Here is an 18503-nt window from a genome sequence, read left to right as displayed (position 1 = left end):
AGTCAGGTTCTCAAGCGTGGGTTCCCAAGGTGATGCTGGGCTATAGCTCCCAAGGGCCTTTGGCCACTGCGACTGGGGATGATGGGAGCTGTAGTCCAGTGAAATCCAGGGGCCCACATTTGAGAACCCCTGAAGGAATTGGAATGCCGGCAACACCGGTTGCAGATGCCCAAGAGCTGACTCCTCAAGACCTGACTCCAATCGGGCATAGCAAGATTGTAGTGGGCCCAGAGACAAGATTTTAAAATGCCACCACCCCACCCCCAATGAAGCTCAGCTCATGAAGTAAAGAAATCTTAAGTGAGGCTGAATAGTGGTAACAAAAAGCATAGTAAAAATAAATACACACACACACACACACGTGCCACAATAGAACATCATCCTAAATTGTTTTTTAAAAGGTTTTGTAAATTGTGGATGATGCAATTGTGGATGATGGCACTAAAGAAAGACCTGCTGTTCTGGCAGCTCCAGGTCTTAACACTCACATCAGTTTCGGAGGATGAATACAACTGAAGGAAGCCCGGGTGGGTGCACAGCTGGGAAAGCCAGTCATGTGACTTGCCTCTAGGGCCCCCCCCCAAGGCAGTGGGTCCTTAGACAACTGTCTCCCCTTGCCCTATTATAGTTCCCCCCCCCCCGACTCCAATGCAACTAAATAAACACTGAGGACTTGGGACCCTCCAGTGGGAGCAAAGATGGCAGGGCCACAAGCCCCAGTTCATGGCCGTTGTGTGAGAGTTCCTGGCCTCTGGTGGTGTTGGAGGCCCGGGCTTAGCCAGGCAACAGACACTGGGGAGGGTGCAGAAGGCTTCTCTGCCTTGCAAAGGGTTTTGTTGTTTGTAAAGCACTCTGTGATCGATGGTTTTGGAAGGACCCACAATGTTCAGTCAAGAAAGCGAGCTGCACCCTGGGAAGTTCCTGGTTCAGATGACCTCACCTTGGCCACGGATTTGGTGGCAGGTCATGGGAGCAAGTGGCTTTATTAGCAAGTGGTGAATAAAGTGGCTAGCAGGAGAGACGCAAGTTTTGGGTGGTATAGAAATATTTTAAATATATAAATAAATACCACTCACCTGCCTAATGGGCGGATTATGGAGAAGCACTCTTGGGTACTTTGGAGGAAAAGAGGGAAGGCTTTCCTTGGCTATTAGACCAATAATTGGCTGCAGAAGGCCTAGAGCACAGCATTAAGACTGACACATAACCTGGGAAAGTGTTCACTCAGATTTAAAATGGGCTCCTTTATCAGTCGGGTGCCCAAAATGGGACACGGATACAGTTGTGTTTGTTGCTGAGGTTGGGAAGAACTGGGAATTGCAGGAGGAGAGGAAAGGCAGGAAACTTTGGACTGCTGAGAGTCCTGCTTGGCATCCTTCTAAGCCTGAACATTGAGGACTAGAACCTTTGTAGGTTTAAAAAATCAATAAGAGTGGACACTCTAGGAATAACCCATGCATCCTCCTTCAAGTGCTGTGAGCCTAAATGCTTCTCTGACAGCCTGTCCAGTTGAACCGGATGTGATGATCTTCTGAGCAAACCCGTGTAAGGCTGGGGACAGCGTTGTGTGCTGCTCCTGGAACGTGACGTTTTCTGTTGCTTGAAAGGCTGTGCCGTGAGCCTCTTGGCGGGCCGCACAGAGCTTTCCGCTTCGTAGCAGACCTTTCCAGGAGGCTGGCTGCTCCTTTCTCCGAGGGCGCTAAGACTCTCTATGTTCTCTTTGCCGAGACAGGCGAGAAACCCTACCGCTGCAGCATTTGTGGTGCCCAGTTCAACCGACCGGCCAACCTGAAAACCCACACGCGGATTCACTCCGGAGAGAAGCCCTACAAGTGTGAAACCTGCGGGGCGAGATTTGTCCAGGTTGGTGTGCAGGAAGTGGTGGGAGGCCAGCTCAGGGGACCACCCACCCTTCCAAAATGGCCTGGCGTGGCAAAGAAGTGGTAGCAGAGCTGGGGAGGCCCTTGGGTGAGGTGAGGCGAGGCAGTCACCTCGGGTGGTAGTTTAGTGGGGCACCTGCTGGGGGGCAAATGCAGGCCCCTCCCCACTACTGTGACCATCAGAGCAGCTCTTTGAGCTCTGTCTGTCTATAGACCAGGGGTTCCCCACCTGTGGTGTTACAGAAACTGCTGAACTACAACTCCCATCATCCCTAGCCACAACAAATTGTCCCTGGGGATGATGGGAGCGGTAGTTCAGCAACATCTGGAGTACCACAGGTTGGGAACCCCTGGCCTGTAGGAGTCCAGAGTGAAGCCTATGGGTATGTTGCTCCTCCCAACAAGCCTGTGAGGTAGGTTAGGCTGAGACAGAAATAACAGTGAGTTTCATGGCTGAGTGGGGATTTGAATTCGGGTCTCCCCGGTCCTAGATCAACACTCTAAGCACTACGCTGACCCTCACAAGTGCCTTTGCTCTGACTCCTTGCAAAGCTTGTAAGAGGCGGCTACTGGCAAGCTTCCCTCCGCCGTGCCAGTTTCCAAGCTTGCAAGGGTCGGATTGGAAAGCGGGCTGGCCCCCCACCTGGCCTGCAGGACCTTGGGCTGCTTCTGGGTGGAGCGCGGGATTTGCAGGCAGAAGGCCCTTGGTTCAAGCTTAGCAGGAGAGACAAGCAGGCCTCGTCCTCTCCCCATGCAGTGGCTTCAGCCATGTGGCGAGCTCATGAGTGGCCCCCCCAGCTGGGGATGATGGGAGTTGTAGTCCAACAAGAAAGAGAGCCTTAGGTCACCCCTGTTCCCAAGTGTGGTGGAAGTGAGTGTGGATGTCCCGTGGTTGCCTCCCAGAGGCCTTGTTTTAGGGCAGCGGGGTGTCTCCAAACAGCTTCATTTTGTCGGTCTTCAGCCACACTTGAACCATCCAGCCCAAGCCTTCTAGAGGAGGCAACTGCTTCTCTGACTCCGCCATGTTCTTTTGCCAGGTAGCGCATCTCCGAGCTCATGTGCTAATCCACACCGGCGAGAAACCTTACCCGTGTGAAATCTGTGGTACGCGGTTCAGGCACCTGCAGACGCTGAAGAGCCACCTCCGAATCCATACTGGAGAGAAGCCCTACCATGTAAGTCAAGACTCTGTGCCCTACTTCTTGTCCTTCAGTTGTAAGATCCTCAGGGCAGAGACCTGTCTCCTTGTTAACTTCTAAAAGTACCATGCTTTGATAAATGACGACTTAAGAAACAAAATACTTCCCTTTCCCCCCACAATTTTATTGAAACATAAGCAAAAGAAAAGAAACAGTGTCATGATATTTCTTTAAGCAAGTACGAGTAAGAAAACATTCTGAGTATTTTAACAGTTCTAAGAAAATTTGGCAACAATGATCAGCATTTGATTATGCCTGATCAACACTTGGTTGCGTAAAGCTGGGTACATAAAGCTTCACAAATCAAATCCAGACAATGGGAACAAATGATGTCCTTGTTGGATATTAAAGTTTATAAAGGGATCCCAAGTTGACATAAATGACTCAGTTGAGACTTCATTCATATAAGCTGAAACTTTAGAAATTGAGGCATAATCCCATAATTTCAAAAACCAGAAACAAAATACTTCCCAAAGGCACTTGCTGGCTACTCTTTGGTCTAATACAACAGGCCAATATTTGCATTGCTTGGCTCAGCAGAGACCTATTTCTCCCATATCCTTTAGGTATATATATATTTTTACCCATGATTTATCTCATGGTAGAATGTCCTTTGGGCCCTCTGCCTTAACTATACAGGCATTCCCATTCCCCATGTTCCTGAACACAGTGGGACTTACTTGTGAGTAAACTTACATCCACTTGTGCTGCATGTGCCACATTTTATTTAATTATGGTTGCTTTGTATATGAGTAAAGGTAATAGTTGTGAAGCAAGAAGTGTACTTTAGATCAGGGCCACCAAGCTGGGTCTTTCCTGCTGTTGCTACCATCCTTAGCTGCAACAAATTTAGTTGATGCATCAGCTTAGAGGCTTTCCCTCTTGTGTGAGAGTGAAGAGCAATGTTCCCTCTAATGTGTGCGCATGTGCACACGCTCACACATTTTTAGATGTCTGCTCAGTTAATTTTTGATCCCGCTCAGGTTGAATCAAGAAGGCCCCATCCTGAATGCGTGTGTGCCCGTACTGCCTTGATTACTGCCACAATCAACCTGTGGAATTCTCTGCCACAAGATGTGGTGACAGCCAACAACCTGGATGGCTTTAAAGAGGGGTTTGGATAACTTCATGGTCTATCATCGGCTACTAGTTGGAGGGCTATGGGCCTCCTCCAGCCTCAAAGGCAGAATGCCTCTGAGTTCCAGTTGCAGGGGAGTTACAGCAGGAGAGAGGGCATGCCCCTTTCAACTCCTGCCTGTGGGCTTCTCAGATCGGGCATCTGGTGCAACACTATGTGAAACAGGATGCTGGACTAGATGGGCTTCATTTGGCCTGATCCAGGAGGGCTGTTCTTATGTTCACCCAGAACAAATCTAATTCCACACACATGAAAAAAATTAGAGGGAACACTGGTGAAGGGGGATGCCTCTTCCAAGATGATCACCGTCAAGTTGGTAAGCCAAGAACCAGAGGCTTCAGGCGAGCATCAGCTTCCAGCAGGCATGAAGATGCCATCCACCAGTTCTCACAGCATGTCACCGAGATGCTCCCAACGTCCTTAACTGATATTTGAGGTTGGGTGGATGACGTTGGAAGAATCTTGGTAATGTGGCTTGGGAACCTGTCATGGTGGCTTCACATGACACACTCACTGGGAAATTCCAATGCCCCAGTTACCAACTTGGCAGTGATCATATGAGGTTGCCCGAAGCTTATACAGATTGATACTAATTGCGTTATTTTTAAAAGAAAAAGATCTGTTGCCAGATTAATTGGGGCACCTTTTTAGTCAGCTTTTAAAAAGTTCTTTCAGCCAATTAACTGGCTAAACATTATAGCATAAATTAATTCCTTCTCTCCTTGATTTTCTCTCTTCGCCTGTCTACACCTCTTCAGTGTGAAAAGTGCAATCTGCATTTTCGCCACAAAAGCCAACTCCGTCTCCACCTTCGCCAAAAGCATGGCGCCATCACGAACACCAAGGTGCAGTATCGTGTTTCAACGGCAGAAGGCCCCCCTGAACTCTCCAAGGCTTGCTGAAGAGGATGGAGACGTGCTTATGGAGGGCAGAAGACAAAGAGGGTCGGAGTGATGTCCAAAGGATACTTCTTTAGAGAGGAACAGAGAGAAAAAAACTTTTTGTCACACAATGGAGTGCCTCTAGAAGCCCAGAGTGCAGACAGGTGGAAAAGAAAAGGAATGGGTTTTTATTTTTTTATCATTTCTTGTTTCCCAATTATGTGAATTTTTTTTTTAATGGTCAGACCTATTATGTGTGTGTTTTGTGTGTAAGAGAGTTTGGGGAAAACACCAACCTTTCTTAAAAAGTCTGAGCAGTGGAGTTGACCCTTCATGGCCAGAAGATGAGGAATGTATATCGTTTTACGGGAACAAATCTTATTTCTTTTTATGCAAAATTGTACATTTTAACAAGAAAGCAAAATAGATTGTATATGCTATAAAAGTGGAGAGGGCTTTAACTTTTTAACCAAAGGTGAAGGAATCTATGGCAGAGTTGTAAATATATGAGTATATATATATATATATATATATATATATATATATATATATATATATAAATTATATATATAAATAAAATATAAACCTTTAAAAAGATATATATTAAATATATATATATATATATATAGATAATGCATTAAAGTCTCAGGTTGGTGTCTGCAGGCAGACAGCTGATCTGAGAACCTTTATTGTGACAGAGCACTTAACAAGATATTTTAAAGTATTGCATCTGTATTAGTGAGAAAATATTTTGTCTAAGAGCATTTGAGTGTGTATTTGTATTTTTTTGCAAGTGAAGGTTTATAATTTACAAAAAAAGTGTGTATTAAACCAACAAAGCTGCAGAAGGAGTTTAAAATAATATTATAACGTGTAATTTTTGTTTTTTTGGTCCCCGTCCCCCTCCCCACACCCAGTCTGTATATATGTACTATCTTTGGGGTTTGTTTTTGGTTTTTGGTGGTTTTTCCCCCTCACAGTGCCTTTCTTTTCAACGTATGGACATAATAAGAACCCAGTTTGAGGTACGATTTGATGTTGCGAAAAGGGGTCATTGTGGACTCTTGATGGAGAATGTCAGTTTTCTCTCATTTTATTTTTTGGTCTCATTTTATACACTTGTGTTACAATCGGTCAATCTCGGGTGACAGGGTTTGGGCGGCAACAAACTGCGTTAATGCGTTCTGTAAAATATAGCTGTACAAATTCAAAAATAAAGCAGCCAAAAGCAACCATGAACCAGACTGGACGTTGGGTGTCTTCCTTTTGCTACAGTAGCTTCCTCTTCTGAAGGCTTCCCCTGATACGTTCTCTGATGTTCCGTTTTCTGATGTTCCCATATTGCACAAATGGGACAAGTTGGACTGAGACATTTCTGGTAGGGGTGTGCATGAATCAATTTTTTTGTACCAGAATCGAAACACCCCCGATCTGCTTTGGGTCCGAATCTGCCCCCACCCCTGAATCACCCCAGATTCTATTTGTACCTGAATTTTCCAAATCTGAATTGATTCAGATCAAAAAAGCGTCCCAGGGTGAAAAGTGGGGTGGATGGTAGTGCCCAATGCGTGGAAGCTACCACCCAAATTTCAAAGGAATCGGGCAAAGGGGTGATTTTTAAATGATTTTTGAAGTTGGCATGTCTTTGGAGCAGAAAGCGGGTTTCGGGGGCAGAAGAGTGGGTCAGGTGGTAGTGCCCTAATGGGTGCCCACTACCATCCAGATTTCAAATAAATTGGTGAAAGGGGTGATTTTTAAAGAATTTCTGAAGTTTGTGCATCTTTAAGCTTTTCCTCCATAGGGAATAATGGGGATTTCAGCAGCCCCATAACTCCACTTGGGGGGCACCAGGGTGGGCCAGAACGAGTGGTAAGAACATAAGAAGAGCCCTGCTGGATCAGGCCCAACGAAGCCCATCTTGTCCATCTTGTCCTGTTTCACACATTGGCCCACTAGATGTTGCTGGAGGTCTATAGGCAGGAGTTGTGGGCATGCCCTCTCTCCTGCTGTGACTCCCCTAGTGGTAGTGTAGTGCACATAGGGTGCCAACCACCCACAAGCCCATGGGGCACTGGGTTTTGTTGTTCCTGAGGTGTTCTGAGAGTAGATTCTCTGGTAGCAAATCACTCTCAAGGGGTTTACCACTGCCTCCTCCCGTGCAGTATGAGATGATGCTTTTCAGCATCTTCCTATATCGCTGCTACCCAATATCGGTCTTTCCCATAGTCTGGGAAACATACCAGCGGGGATTCAAATCGGCAACCTCATGCTTGCTAGGCAAGTCATTTCCCTAGTTAAGGTTAAATTCAATGGTGTCTTTCCCTGCCCCCCTGGAAATGCCTGTAGTTTTCCACCAGCAGTTTTCCCATCAGGGAGTGCTGTTCCTGGAAGCCAAAATATAATCTGTCTTAACCAACCAGAAGCACATTTACTTACGCGGAACAGCGAGTCTCACGGACGCCGCCGTGGTGATTGCCGCCTCCCTGCAAGCCATTCAGCGATCAAAAGCAAGAAGCCAGTCTGGAGTCAGAAGGTCAAAGCAGCCCCTTGGGTCATCTCCGTCTCTTCTAGGGCAAGGGCAGAGCCAGAGCGACCCTCTTCTGCCTTCTCTGTTTCTGAGGCGTCTAATAAGGGGGTGGGGGGCTCTTGTTGTTCAGACTGGGGAGGAAGGGGACAGTGAACCCTTGGCCTGTCTCTGGACTCCAGTGGGAATGGATGGGAAGATGCCCAGAATCCTCTGCAGATGATATCCCCACGTACAGCTTGGGCAGGGCCGTGGGGGAGAGTGAGAAGAAGGCGATCCTCATCCCCTGTGCGGCCGACGCGTCCCCTGGCCAACCCCCGAATCCCCCACATTCAGCACTTGCCCTTGGCGGGTTCTGCAAGCCGGGGCATGCATACCTGCTGCATGAGAAAGAAGTGCACATCCCAGAGACACACCCACACCCTTTGGCGACCTAAGAAGGGAATTTAGGAGGCCAAAAAAAAAGGTGTTTCAATAGAAGCTGAGCTGGCAGGGCAAGCAGCTGGTGGAGAGGAGCTGTCTCTGCTGGGGCTCCTGCCTCCACCCAGCTCCCAGGGCAAAGGAGGAGAGGGCACGATGGTGGGGGGAGAGAAGGCTGGGGCCCAACAGACACATCAGGTCTCTGACCAGCCTCCTCCCAACAGAGGCAACGCAGGAGGAGCCAACAAGATCCTTCTTGAGAGGCTGACGGTCGGGTCCGGGCGGAACCCAGCATGCTGGACCATGCATGGCTTAGTTGGGATGGTTGGATCCTATTCTGCGGGATGTTGCCTGGAGCATCTCGCTGCCCACACCAGCAGACAGAGGGCTGGCTCACGTGGACAGACGAGGGGAGGGGGGAGCTGGCGGGCAGCCAGGATCCGACCTTCCTGCCCCCAGAGGAGCAGAGCTTGTGGATGGCTCTGTGGGCCCACACAAATGGCGTGAGCGACCTCCATAGCTGAGAGCGGGAAACCAAGCTGGGTTCTCCGGCATCCCACAGTGCACCCTAGGAGCAGTGGAGAGGCAGCGCTCAGGACGGCAATCGTGTGTGTCCCTCTCCCTGGCCTCCCCAGTTGGGCTAACACAGCCGCTGGCCACCCAGGAGCAGAGGGGGTGGCCCTGACCAGCTGAGCAAGAGGCAGGACGGGCTCTCTTTCCTTCCTACTTCGCTCTGAGCCTGGCTAGCGGCTCTGGGCTACACAGGCTCAGAGCTGCTGGGTCGGGGGGACTCCCAATGCCCCGGGCGACCAAAGCTTCCTGGGTTTAAGCCTCTCCTCCCCGGGAATCCCTGCTCGTGAAAACAGCCTTCGCGTCTGATTCTATCTTGAAATTGCAGCTGTGATTTTGACGCGGTGGTTTCAAGGGTGGGCCGTGAGGGCGCCCCGCCAGGCCAGGGAAAAGGCCCTGCTTGCTTCTGCGCCTCCTACAGCTGGGAAAGAGATGGAAGAGGAGGGATGGGAGACCAGCCACACCTGACATCAGCACATTCAGCGGCACGTGTGCGGAAAGAGCCACTGAGGCTGTTCACACGAGGCCTGGGCAGCCCGACCTGGGTAGGGCAGCTCGTGTGAAGCGCCAGGATCGAGGCTGATGCCTTCCTGGGAGGAGAGCTGCTCTTGCGGTAGTGTGCATGAGCTGTCCCCTTTGCCAAGCAGGGTCCACCCTGGTTTGCATTTGAATGGGAGGCTACATGTGTGAGCACTATAAGATATCCCCCTTACTGGATGGGGCTGCTCTGGGAATAAAGATCACCTGCCTGCTTGCATGCAGAAGGTTCCAAGTTCCTTCCCTGGCAGCATCTCCAAGAGAGGGCTGTGAGAGACTCCTGCCTGCAACCTTGGAGAAGCCGCTGCCAGTCTGGGTAGACAATACTGAGCTAGATGGACCCAGGGTCTGACTCAGTAGATGGCAGCTTCCTATGTTCCTATGTAAGATTTGCATGTATGAAAGAAACACATGACATAAACTTAGCAACGCCAGGAGGAAGTCAGGCTAGAAGCCTCCATCAGGCTTGTGGTGTGCAGGGAATGTTGTTGGCGATGGAGTTCCAGGGGGCATCAACCTTTTGCACAACGATCCTAATGGCCATTAGGGGCATTGGGAGGAGAGGTAGTGACTGAGTATCTCCTGCTTACCTCTACTCTATGACCCCTGCCTTGAGTCCTCAAGTATTTCCTGAGGGGAGTCAGTCCTTTTCCTTTCCTCCTAGAGAGAAGATGGAAACATCTCCCCCGCCCCCGCCCTGCCATCTAGCCGTCATGTTGCTTTTTGACAGGATTAGATCTTTCCTATCCCTAATGTACTTCACCAATAAACCTATTTCGTTTAGATTGTACGACAGATAACTGCAAGTACTGAACTCTGCACTCTACTCTTTAACCAGAGTGGGTAGTTTCCTTTGTTCGCACTTTGCTAAATAATTACAAACACCAACAAATTTTCTACTTGGTGCCATGTTGTGTCGTCAGAATTCCCACCCGCAGTCTGATGTGGTACAGCACAGACACACCCTGGCCACTTCAGTAAGGACTAGGCTCCTGTTCATTTTGGCTCCCCATGCAGCCCAGCCACAATGCCTGTCATTATTCCCATGCACTCCTGCACTTTCAGAGCCAGCAATGGAAATCTGTGCAGGGAACCAACACTATTTCACACAACATGCCATTTAATCTATGGAACCCCCTGCCACAAGATGTGCTGAGGGCCACTAACTTAGGTGGCTTTAAAAGGGGATTAGACAAACTGGAGGAGGAGGAGGAGGAGGAGGAGGAGGAGGAGGAGGAGGAGTCTACAAGTGGCTCTTAGGCATGATGGCCAGATTGAACCTCCAGCACCAGCTCAAGTTGAGGTGCCACCAGTGGCAACCTGTGAATGCACCTCCAGCGGGGCAGGCGGCGGGAGGCACCTTTAAGAGTACATTAATTCGGTGCTCACCTCCGCCGCCACGGCACCCGAATGCTGTTCAGAGCTGCAACGTACCGCCCAGCAGCCCCTACGATGGGGAAGCACCTCTGCCACTCACCCGGCCGCTGGCAGGGGCTCAGCTCCGTGGAAGCCAGGTGAGTGGCGGAGGATCTTCCCCGCCGTAGGGGCTGCTGGGTGGTACGTTGCAGCTCTGAACAGCATTCAGGTGCCGCCGTGGCGGAGGTGAGCGCCGAATTAATTTACTCTGAAAGGTGCCTCCAGCTGCCCCCCGCCCCCCGAGGTGTGTTCATGGGCCGCCACTGGGTGCTGCTTGAGGCCACACCATGACACTGCAGGCCCTGTCCCCTGATGTGTGAGCAGCCCACTGGTGCAGTGTCAGGGGATGGGTCAGCCCCACCTCCCTTGGTGCACAGCCTCTTGCTATAAATATTTAACTGTGGATCAATTTGAGGCAAGAAAGGACCTTCTAGCCTTGTGTTGTTGGTCCCGTGGGGATATGGGGAAGGGTAGTGAGGGAGGCAAGGCGGGCCCAGCCCCCTGACACAGGGGTGGGCACCCAAAAGTTGGCCTGGAGTGGGGAGGAGGCCAGGAGTTGAGTAGCAGCAGGCATGTGTGGTGATGCCTGCAGGCAAGGAGGGGTGCTCACACTGGCCACTCCCAGGCAATTGTAGGGGAAGAATGGCCGTCCCGTCCCGAAACAGCAAAGCATAACCAGTTTGGTGAGGAAGCAGCAAAGCAAGGGGTCTTGAGACAGTTCTTTAGTACTGAAGAACTACAGGGATTTATTTAAAGAAAAGGTTACAAACAAATGTGGGAAAGCCTGCAGCTTAATTTCAGCTGTAGCTCATGGCTGAAGAGAGAGACCAAAGTGAGAAACCTGGAGCGGATGCTGCCAGGGTCCTAGCTCCAACAGCAATGACCTGCCTGAGTTCACTGCCTCACCTCACCTAATAGATGAGCCACCCTGTTCACCTTCATACGCAGTGTGGCTGGAGAGCAGCAACAGCAAGAGCCACCACCACCTCCGGGAGGTCTATTGCCTTCAAGGCAGCCCTGGCTTCCCGGACACATCTGGCTCTTGTGGGATACTGTGAGAAGCCAACTGCTGGACATGGACTTTCGGGTCTAATCTGGCATGGCTCTTCTAACCTGCTTCGTATGAACAAAATCTTTTCTCGGGAGTGAATAACTGCAGGGGAAAGAGCTGGCTTCAGAACCATCCTGTGCCAGAAACAACAACCACCACCATTTATATACCACTTTTCAACAAAAGTTTCCAAAGCAGGTTTACATACAGAAATAATAAGATGGCTCCCTGTCCACAAAGGACTCACCATCTAAAAAGAAACACAAAACATCAGACGTAAGAAAATGACAGTAAAGCCCATTGATCAACGAAAACTCTTTTGGTGCACAGAAGACTGGGCACAGCATAAAGAGAGCCCTCTCCAACAACTTCTTTCTTTAAAAACCAACCACTTCTATAACCTGTGGGTAGCATTAGCTGTAATTTCTGTCACGACCACAAGGTGGTGGTTCACGCCAAGATTTGAGCATCCGGTGATCAGCCTCCGAGAACGGGAGATACATCTTGTGGAACTTTTATGTGCTTGGCCAAGGGATAGTAAGGGGAGGTTTGCGAGACATCTGATCGGATCCCCATATGATGGGACATATGCAGCGTAGGGTGAAGTGCATGTTGTTGAATCATGTGATTGTGTCCGCTCATACTTTCCTAGAGAGCAGTGGTGGAGTAAGGGAGAAGCTGAGTAGGCATTTGCCTACGGTGGAAAAATTTGAGGAGCGGCACATTTTGCCCCTTCCTCAAATTTTGCCACCCCTCTCTGTGTGCAGTAGTGGCTGCAGCAAGGGTGGAGTGGATGAGGAGGAGGTCCCCCCCCTTACCTTATTTAAACAAAAGGCAAACTTTTTTAAAGGTAAAAGGGCAGCAAAAGGCTCAATCCGCCCCAGCTTGTGAGGCAACATGAGACCCTTGAAGGATCCAAACCTTCACAGTCGGGACGAGTCAAAAGACTCTCCGATTTCAGAAACCTGTCCACATTTTGCAAAAGGAGTCGTTGTGGGGTGGTGGTAGTTGCTGCTGCTGCTATGCCCATGCCTTTATTTTGAAACAGGTCACTGTTTTTATTTTACTTCTGTGTTTTATTTCCAGGATAGTGAGATGGTAGACTCTCTCCGTAAAAAGGTAAACACCAGACATTATTTGGACCCATCTCCTGCACTAATCCAATTTGGAACACTCTCTTGCCCAGATGCTCAACCACTGAGATACTATTAGGGTCCCACTCCCATCCCTAATAGCCACTAGGTCAATAAGTCACTGTGGTGGTTGCAGAGCGTCTTTCCCCCACAGACAAGGTCCCATCATTATAGGGTGCAGATCAGTGTTCTCTCTAATTGTTTTTCATCTGTGTGCAGAATGAGTTTTGTTCTGGGCAGCCATATCAAGGCACTGTGTGCACACATGTATGCAAAGTGGGACCTTCCACATTCAGCCTGACCCAGATTTAAAATTAACTGAGCGGACAAACCTGCCCCCTCCCCCCAACAACTTAGGAACATAGGAAGCTGCCATATACTGAGTCAGACCATTGGTCCATCAGGCTCAGTATTGTCTTCACAGACTGGCAGCAGCTTCTCCAAGGTTGCAGGCAGGAATCTCTCTTAGCTTAGAGTGAAAAGTGGTGCAGATCCCCCTTAGCATTTGAGGAGTCCTCCCCACATTTTACTGAACTCCTTCCAAAACAAATCCCCCCAAGTATCTCCCCACCACCACCATGATGATCTGGCCTTCAAGCTTTCCCTCTGCCTGCACCTTGCCTCAGTAGACAGGGGAAGGGCATCTCCCTCCTCCTAGGATCCTTCTTCTTGGACAGCGACATTTCTCCTCCAAAACAGACTGAAGCTACAGGCACCTGTTTTAGTCCATTAGCAAAATATAAAATAAAATAAAAATGCAAACAGCCACAGCAGCCAAATGCCAACTTCTGCACCAACTAAAACATCATGAAATCATAAACAAATTTGCACATCTTTCACCAGCGTTCTTCAGGTCCTAAATTTTGTGTTTTTTTTTTAAAAAGAGTTGAGTCCCTGTTATACAGCCAACCTTCCAGCTGAGGGCAGTGTATGACCCGATTTCTTAACCACTTGCTGGGGAGCGCCAGCTTTCCTACTGAGTAAGTTGCAGGTGGTTGCAAATGTTAGGAAGCCAGGCCTGGTTTCTGAGCTGCAGAACACCCGCACACCAGAGATGCCTTCAATTCAGAGGGTCCTTTCATGGGGGTGCAAAGCTGGTTTAGCTCCTCTGGCCAGGATATAAGCAAGCAGCAAGTGATGCAGAATGAGAGCTGGTTAGTCTTTAATAGCTGCCACCCAGCACAGGGCTCCTTGCTCCAAAATCCCATTGATTCTAAAGGGATGGAGGCTCGCAGAAGCCATTGGGGATCCCTGCTTGAGTTTTCTTGAGCTAGGGTTAGGGGTTTAAATCATATCTAAGCTGCCAGCAGGGTTTAATGTGAACCAGCATTCAGCTTCAGAAGGTGTCAGTGCCTGGAATATGGGGAGTCATAATCTCAGAGGCTAATTCCTCCATGGTGCCAACCCAAGGGTTGCTAAGTATTGGGTGATTTATTTTTTGATGTCTGATAGGGATTTGCAGTTTTGCTGCCATTCCCCACCCTGCTGCAGTCCACTGGTATGGACTTTGTAGGCACTATTTTTAAAGGGAGAAGATGCCAATTTGAAAGAAAAGGAAAGAAAAGATCAGTCCTGGACCAAAATGGGGGTGCATGAAAGAACAACCAAAAAGATCAAGGAGGCTGGAGCATCTTCCTTACGTGGAATGTTTGGGATTTTTTAGTTTAGACAAAAAGTGACAAAGGGAAGGATATGATGGAGGTGCAGAAAATTGTGCATGGGGTGGAGAAAGGGGCCAGAGCAGCGGTTCTCAAACTTGGCTCCCCAGCCATTGTGGCTGGGGATGATGGGAGTTGTAGTCCAACAACTGGGGAGCCAAGTTTGAGAAGGGCTAGAGATATGTTTGTCTCCCCTTCTCATAATACAAGAACTAAGAGTCACCCAATGGAAATATTTGGCAGTGGATTCAGGACAGACCAAAAAAAAGTCCTTCTTCGGACAACTCACCATTACGCCATCATGAATACAAGATGTGGTGAAGACCACTAGTACAGAAAGGAGATTAGACAAAGAGGCAACATCATGCAGAAGGAGGTCTATCCATGGCGATATGCCATAATGGCTATATGGAGCCTCCTCTTTGGGGGCAGTCTATCTCTGAGTATGAGTTGCTGGCAAGCAACAGCAAGAGGTGGCTGTTTGCCTCCATGTCCCACTTCGGGTCTCTCTGGAAGCATCCAGGAGAGGAGAGCTGGTCTTGTGGTAGCAAGCAGGGGCGTAACTCTAATAGGGCAAGGGGAGACAGTTGTCTGGGGGCCCACTGCCTTGGGGGGCCCCCCAGAGACAAGTCACATGACTGACTCCCCCAGCCGCGCAGCCGCCCGGGCTTCCTTCAGTTGTATTCATCCTCCGAAATTGATGTGAGTGTTAAGACCTGGAGCTACCAGAACAGCATGTCTTTCTCTAGTACCATTCAATGACTTGCATCGTCCACAATTTACAAAACCTTAAAAAAAATAATTTAGGATGATGTTCTATACATAGGTGTTATTTTATATATTTACTATGCTTTTTCTTACCACTATTCAGCCACATTTAAGATTTCTTTACTTCATGAGCTGAGCTTCAGTGAGGGGCAGGGGCATTTTAAAATCTTGTCTCTGGGCCCACTCCAACGTTGCTATGCCCCTGGTAGCCAGCATGAATGGTCCCCTTAGCTAAGCAGGGTCCACCCTGGTTGCATATGAAGGGGAGATTGGAAGTGTGAGCACTGTAAGATATTCCCCTCAGGGGATGGAGCTGCTCTGGGAAGAACAGAAGGTTCCAAGTTCCCTCCCTGGCTTCTCCAAGATAGGGCCGAGAGAGACTCCTGCCTGCAACCTTGGAGAAGTTTCTGCCAGTCTGTGAAGACAATCCTGAGCTAGATAGACCAATGGTCTGACTCAGTATATGGCAGCTTCTTGTGTTCCTATCCGGTAAGCCTTTGAGGGAAGCAGGATGCTGGTCTTGATGGGCCTTTGCTCAGACCCAGCAGAACACTTCTGCTCTAACATGCTATTTGTTTATAAGGTCTAAATACAAAAATAATCCTTGTCCATCATTTTGGAGCGGGCAAAAAGAGCCTTCCTTTGAAATCTATTTTACTTTGAACCAAGAGCTTTTATGTTTCTAGAAACTTGTTTATCACCGACATCTAGTGTAGGTGGCAACTCACTTCTGATTTTCAAGACTGATTTAAACACTAAATCTGAAATTCCCAAATGTAATACACAAATCGATTTTCCCCTTGAATGCTCTGGATGGAAGATGAAAAATCATCTACACCGGTTCCTGCCTGTAAGAAGGCAACTTGTGCATGAAAGTAGGCTTTGGAAGTAGCACAGGTCCCTTTGCTGAATCATGACCAGGGACACTGTCCAAAGGGTATTGCATGGAATAAAAGCTCCATTAAGTACCTGGGTTTGAACATGTGGTGATCAGTGCTGGATCCAGTGTGCATCCTTTAACACATGGGATCTCAAACGTGGGTCCCCAGATGTTGTTGGACTACAATTCCCATAATCTCCAGGCACAATGGCTGGGGAGCACTTTTCTCTGCCCTATCTTGGAGATGCTGCCAGGGAGGGAACTTGGAACCTTCTGCCTGCAAGCAAGCAGGTGCTCTTCCCAGAGCGATGGTCCCATCCCCTATCCTACAGTGCTCACACATAAAGTCTTCCATTCAAATGCAAACCAGGGCCAACAATTCATTTCTGGCAGTGCCAAAGGGGCCAATTCACTTCTGGCTGTGCTGAACACCTCTTTGGACTGAATGCAGATCATTCTAATAGGCAGATTCTGCTGGTTCTTTTATATGGGTAAATCCTTCCTTTTGAATTCCTTGCACTTGAATTCCTGCCAAAATGATCACATCCCACGGTCTTGTTGCTGCCTTTTTGGTTTCATTTGATAGTGTTAGCTGGATCCTCATGACTTTTAATAATTTGGTTGTCAGTCACTTTGAATTGTGTATAGGAAAAGTGGGATACATGTTTTAAAACCACCACCATGCAAACCAGCTAACAGGAGACAATCCATGGGGTCATGCAACCAGTGAAGTGATCCCTGGCCATCAACCGGTCCTGCCACACTAAATCCATCTTTAGGATGCCAAAGGCATCTGGGAGTACTATTTCTTCCTACTGCAGACAAGCACAGCTGCCCTTCTGACTCTCAGGAGGAGGATTTTCGAGGGATTTTTGTCCTGGTTTATTTATGAAGCAGTCTGTGTTATCTTTCTACCCACCCATCCCTAACTCCCACGTAATCCCATTGGTCTCAGCACTGCCTGCTTTGGAGGCGATTTCACACCCACCTGATCAGCAAGGGATGGGGAAGGATGCTGGGATATATGGCTTGGCTCTTTTCACAGATTATTATTTGGTCTCCACCCCCACCCACCCCCACCCCACCTGCCACCATTTCCTTGTGTCTGAAAAATCAAATGCAAAAGCAACATTGGCTTGTATGGACTCTTGCTTTTGAGTTGACTTTCTTTGGCTTTCTATCACATGCCAGCTATGCTTGCAAAGGATCTATTATGCAAGAAATAGTGCTTGTAGTGTTACTTGTGAAAACACACTTTCAGAACCACTGGCAGTCTGACCAGAGGCGTAACTAGGGAAAACGGTGCCCGGGGCAAGCATTGAAATGGCGCCCCCTGCGCCCCCCCCAACATACTACATTATACTTAGGTTTTTCCTCACAAGCGCCCGCCGCCAAGCCAGGCCACTGACTGGCCGCCAGGCGCCAGCAAAGCAATGGGGGGGGTGCGGGCGGCACAGAAGGGACCGCTTGTGGGGGAGGGGGCGCCGACATGCTCCCTTGACTGCTGCAGCACTGCTGCACTGAGCAGGAAACATTTGTATTAACAAAAAAAATTTAAAAATTAAAAAAAAAATTGTCATGGCGGCGCCCCCCACGTGACCAGAAAAGATGGCGCCCGGGGCACGTGCCCCCCCTGCCCCCCCTATAGTTACGCCTCTGAGTCTGACATTTTGTTGCTTGAAACAGAGCACCACATGCTTCTCTCTTTATTGTTTGTTTGTTAAAATCAAACCCTCCCAACATCATTATGGCTATCCCCGATTGACGTTTTAGCACGTAAAGAGATAAATATGCAACCTGAATGGGGTACCTATAGGGATTTGTTATGTTTCCAAGAAAGGGCTGTAAGTTAAAAAACCTAATTGAAGTACAAAATCTGGTTAGTAACTGGTTTCAGTACCATCAGTTAAATGAAATCTATAAGAAGGATCTTAAAGTTGGATTTGAGAATCAAATGTCAAGATTTGAGAAGGAGCTCTGTGAAAATGATGAAAAATTAGTTTCTAAGATGTATAAGCTGCTGCTTCTGGAGGAGACAAGAGATGAAGTGGTTAAAACGACTATGATAAAATGGGCTCAAGATGTGGGTCATAATATAGATATGGCAGCTTGGGAAAAATTATGGAAAATGGATTTAAAGTTTACTGCATGTTATACTTTAAAAGAAAATTATTATAAGATGATGTATTTGACACCCAAAAAATTAGCATTAATGTATAAAAATGTTCCAAACAAATGTTGGAAATGTGGACACTGTGAAGGAACTTTTTTTCATCTGTGGTGGTCTTGTGGAAAGGCTAAGGCCTTTTGGGATATGATATATAATGAGTTGAAGAAAATTTTTTAAATGACATTTCCTAAGAAACCAGAATCCTTCCTGCTGGGAATAACGCAAGGAGAGTTTTCCAGAATAAATTTAACATTTTTTATATATGCAGCCATGGCGGC

The 18503-nt window shown here is 48.3% G+C and overlaps 1 protein-coding gene across 8 annotated transcripts in view; it reads left to right on the top strand.

Moving 5' to 3' along the window:
- The window catches only part of BCL6 (BCL6 transcription repressor), a 34918-nt gene extending 28576 nt beyond the window's left edge, over positions 1-6342 (top strand). For all 8 annotated transcript variants that reach the window (XM_053306853.1, XM_053306852.1, XM_053306851.1 and 5 more), the window contains 3 exons: positions 1733-1863; positions 2918-3055; positions 4976-6342. In XM_053306853.1, coding sequence (XP_053162828.1) covers positions 1733-1863; positions 2918-3055; positions 4976-5119 — 413 coding nt within the window. In that variant the 3' untranslated portion in view covers positions 5120-6342. The remainder of the gene's footprint in view (positions 1-1732; positions 1864-2917; positions 3056-4975) is intronic.
- Positions 6343-18503: the final 12161 nt, after the last annotated feature.

The sequence above is a fragment of the Hemicordylus capensis genome, chromosome 3 (assembly GCF_027244095.1).
Source record: "Hemicordylus capensis ecotype Gifberg chromosome 3, rHemCap1.1.pri, whole genome shotgun sequence".
In the NCBI taxonomy this organism is placed as follows: Eukaryota; Metazoa; Chordata; class Lepidosauria; order Squamata; family Cordylidae; genus Hemicordylus; species Hemicordylus capensis.
The sequence above is the reverse complement of the archived record's forward strand: the minus strand, read 5'-3'. Positions and strand labels throughout refer to the sequence as shown.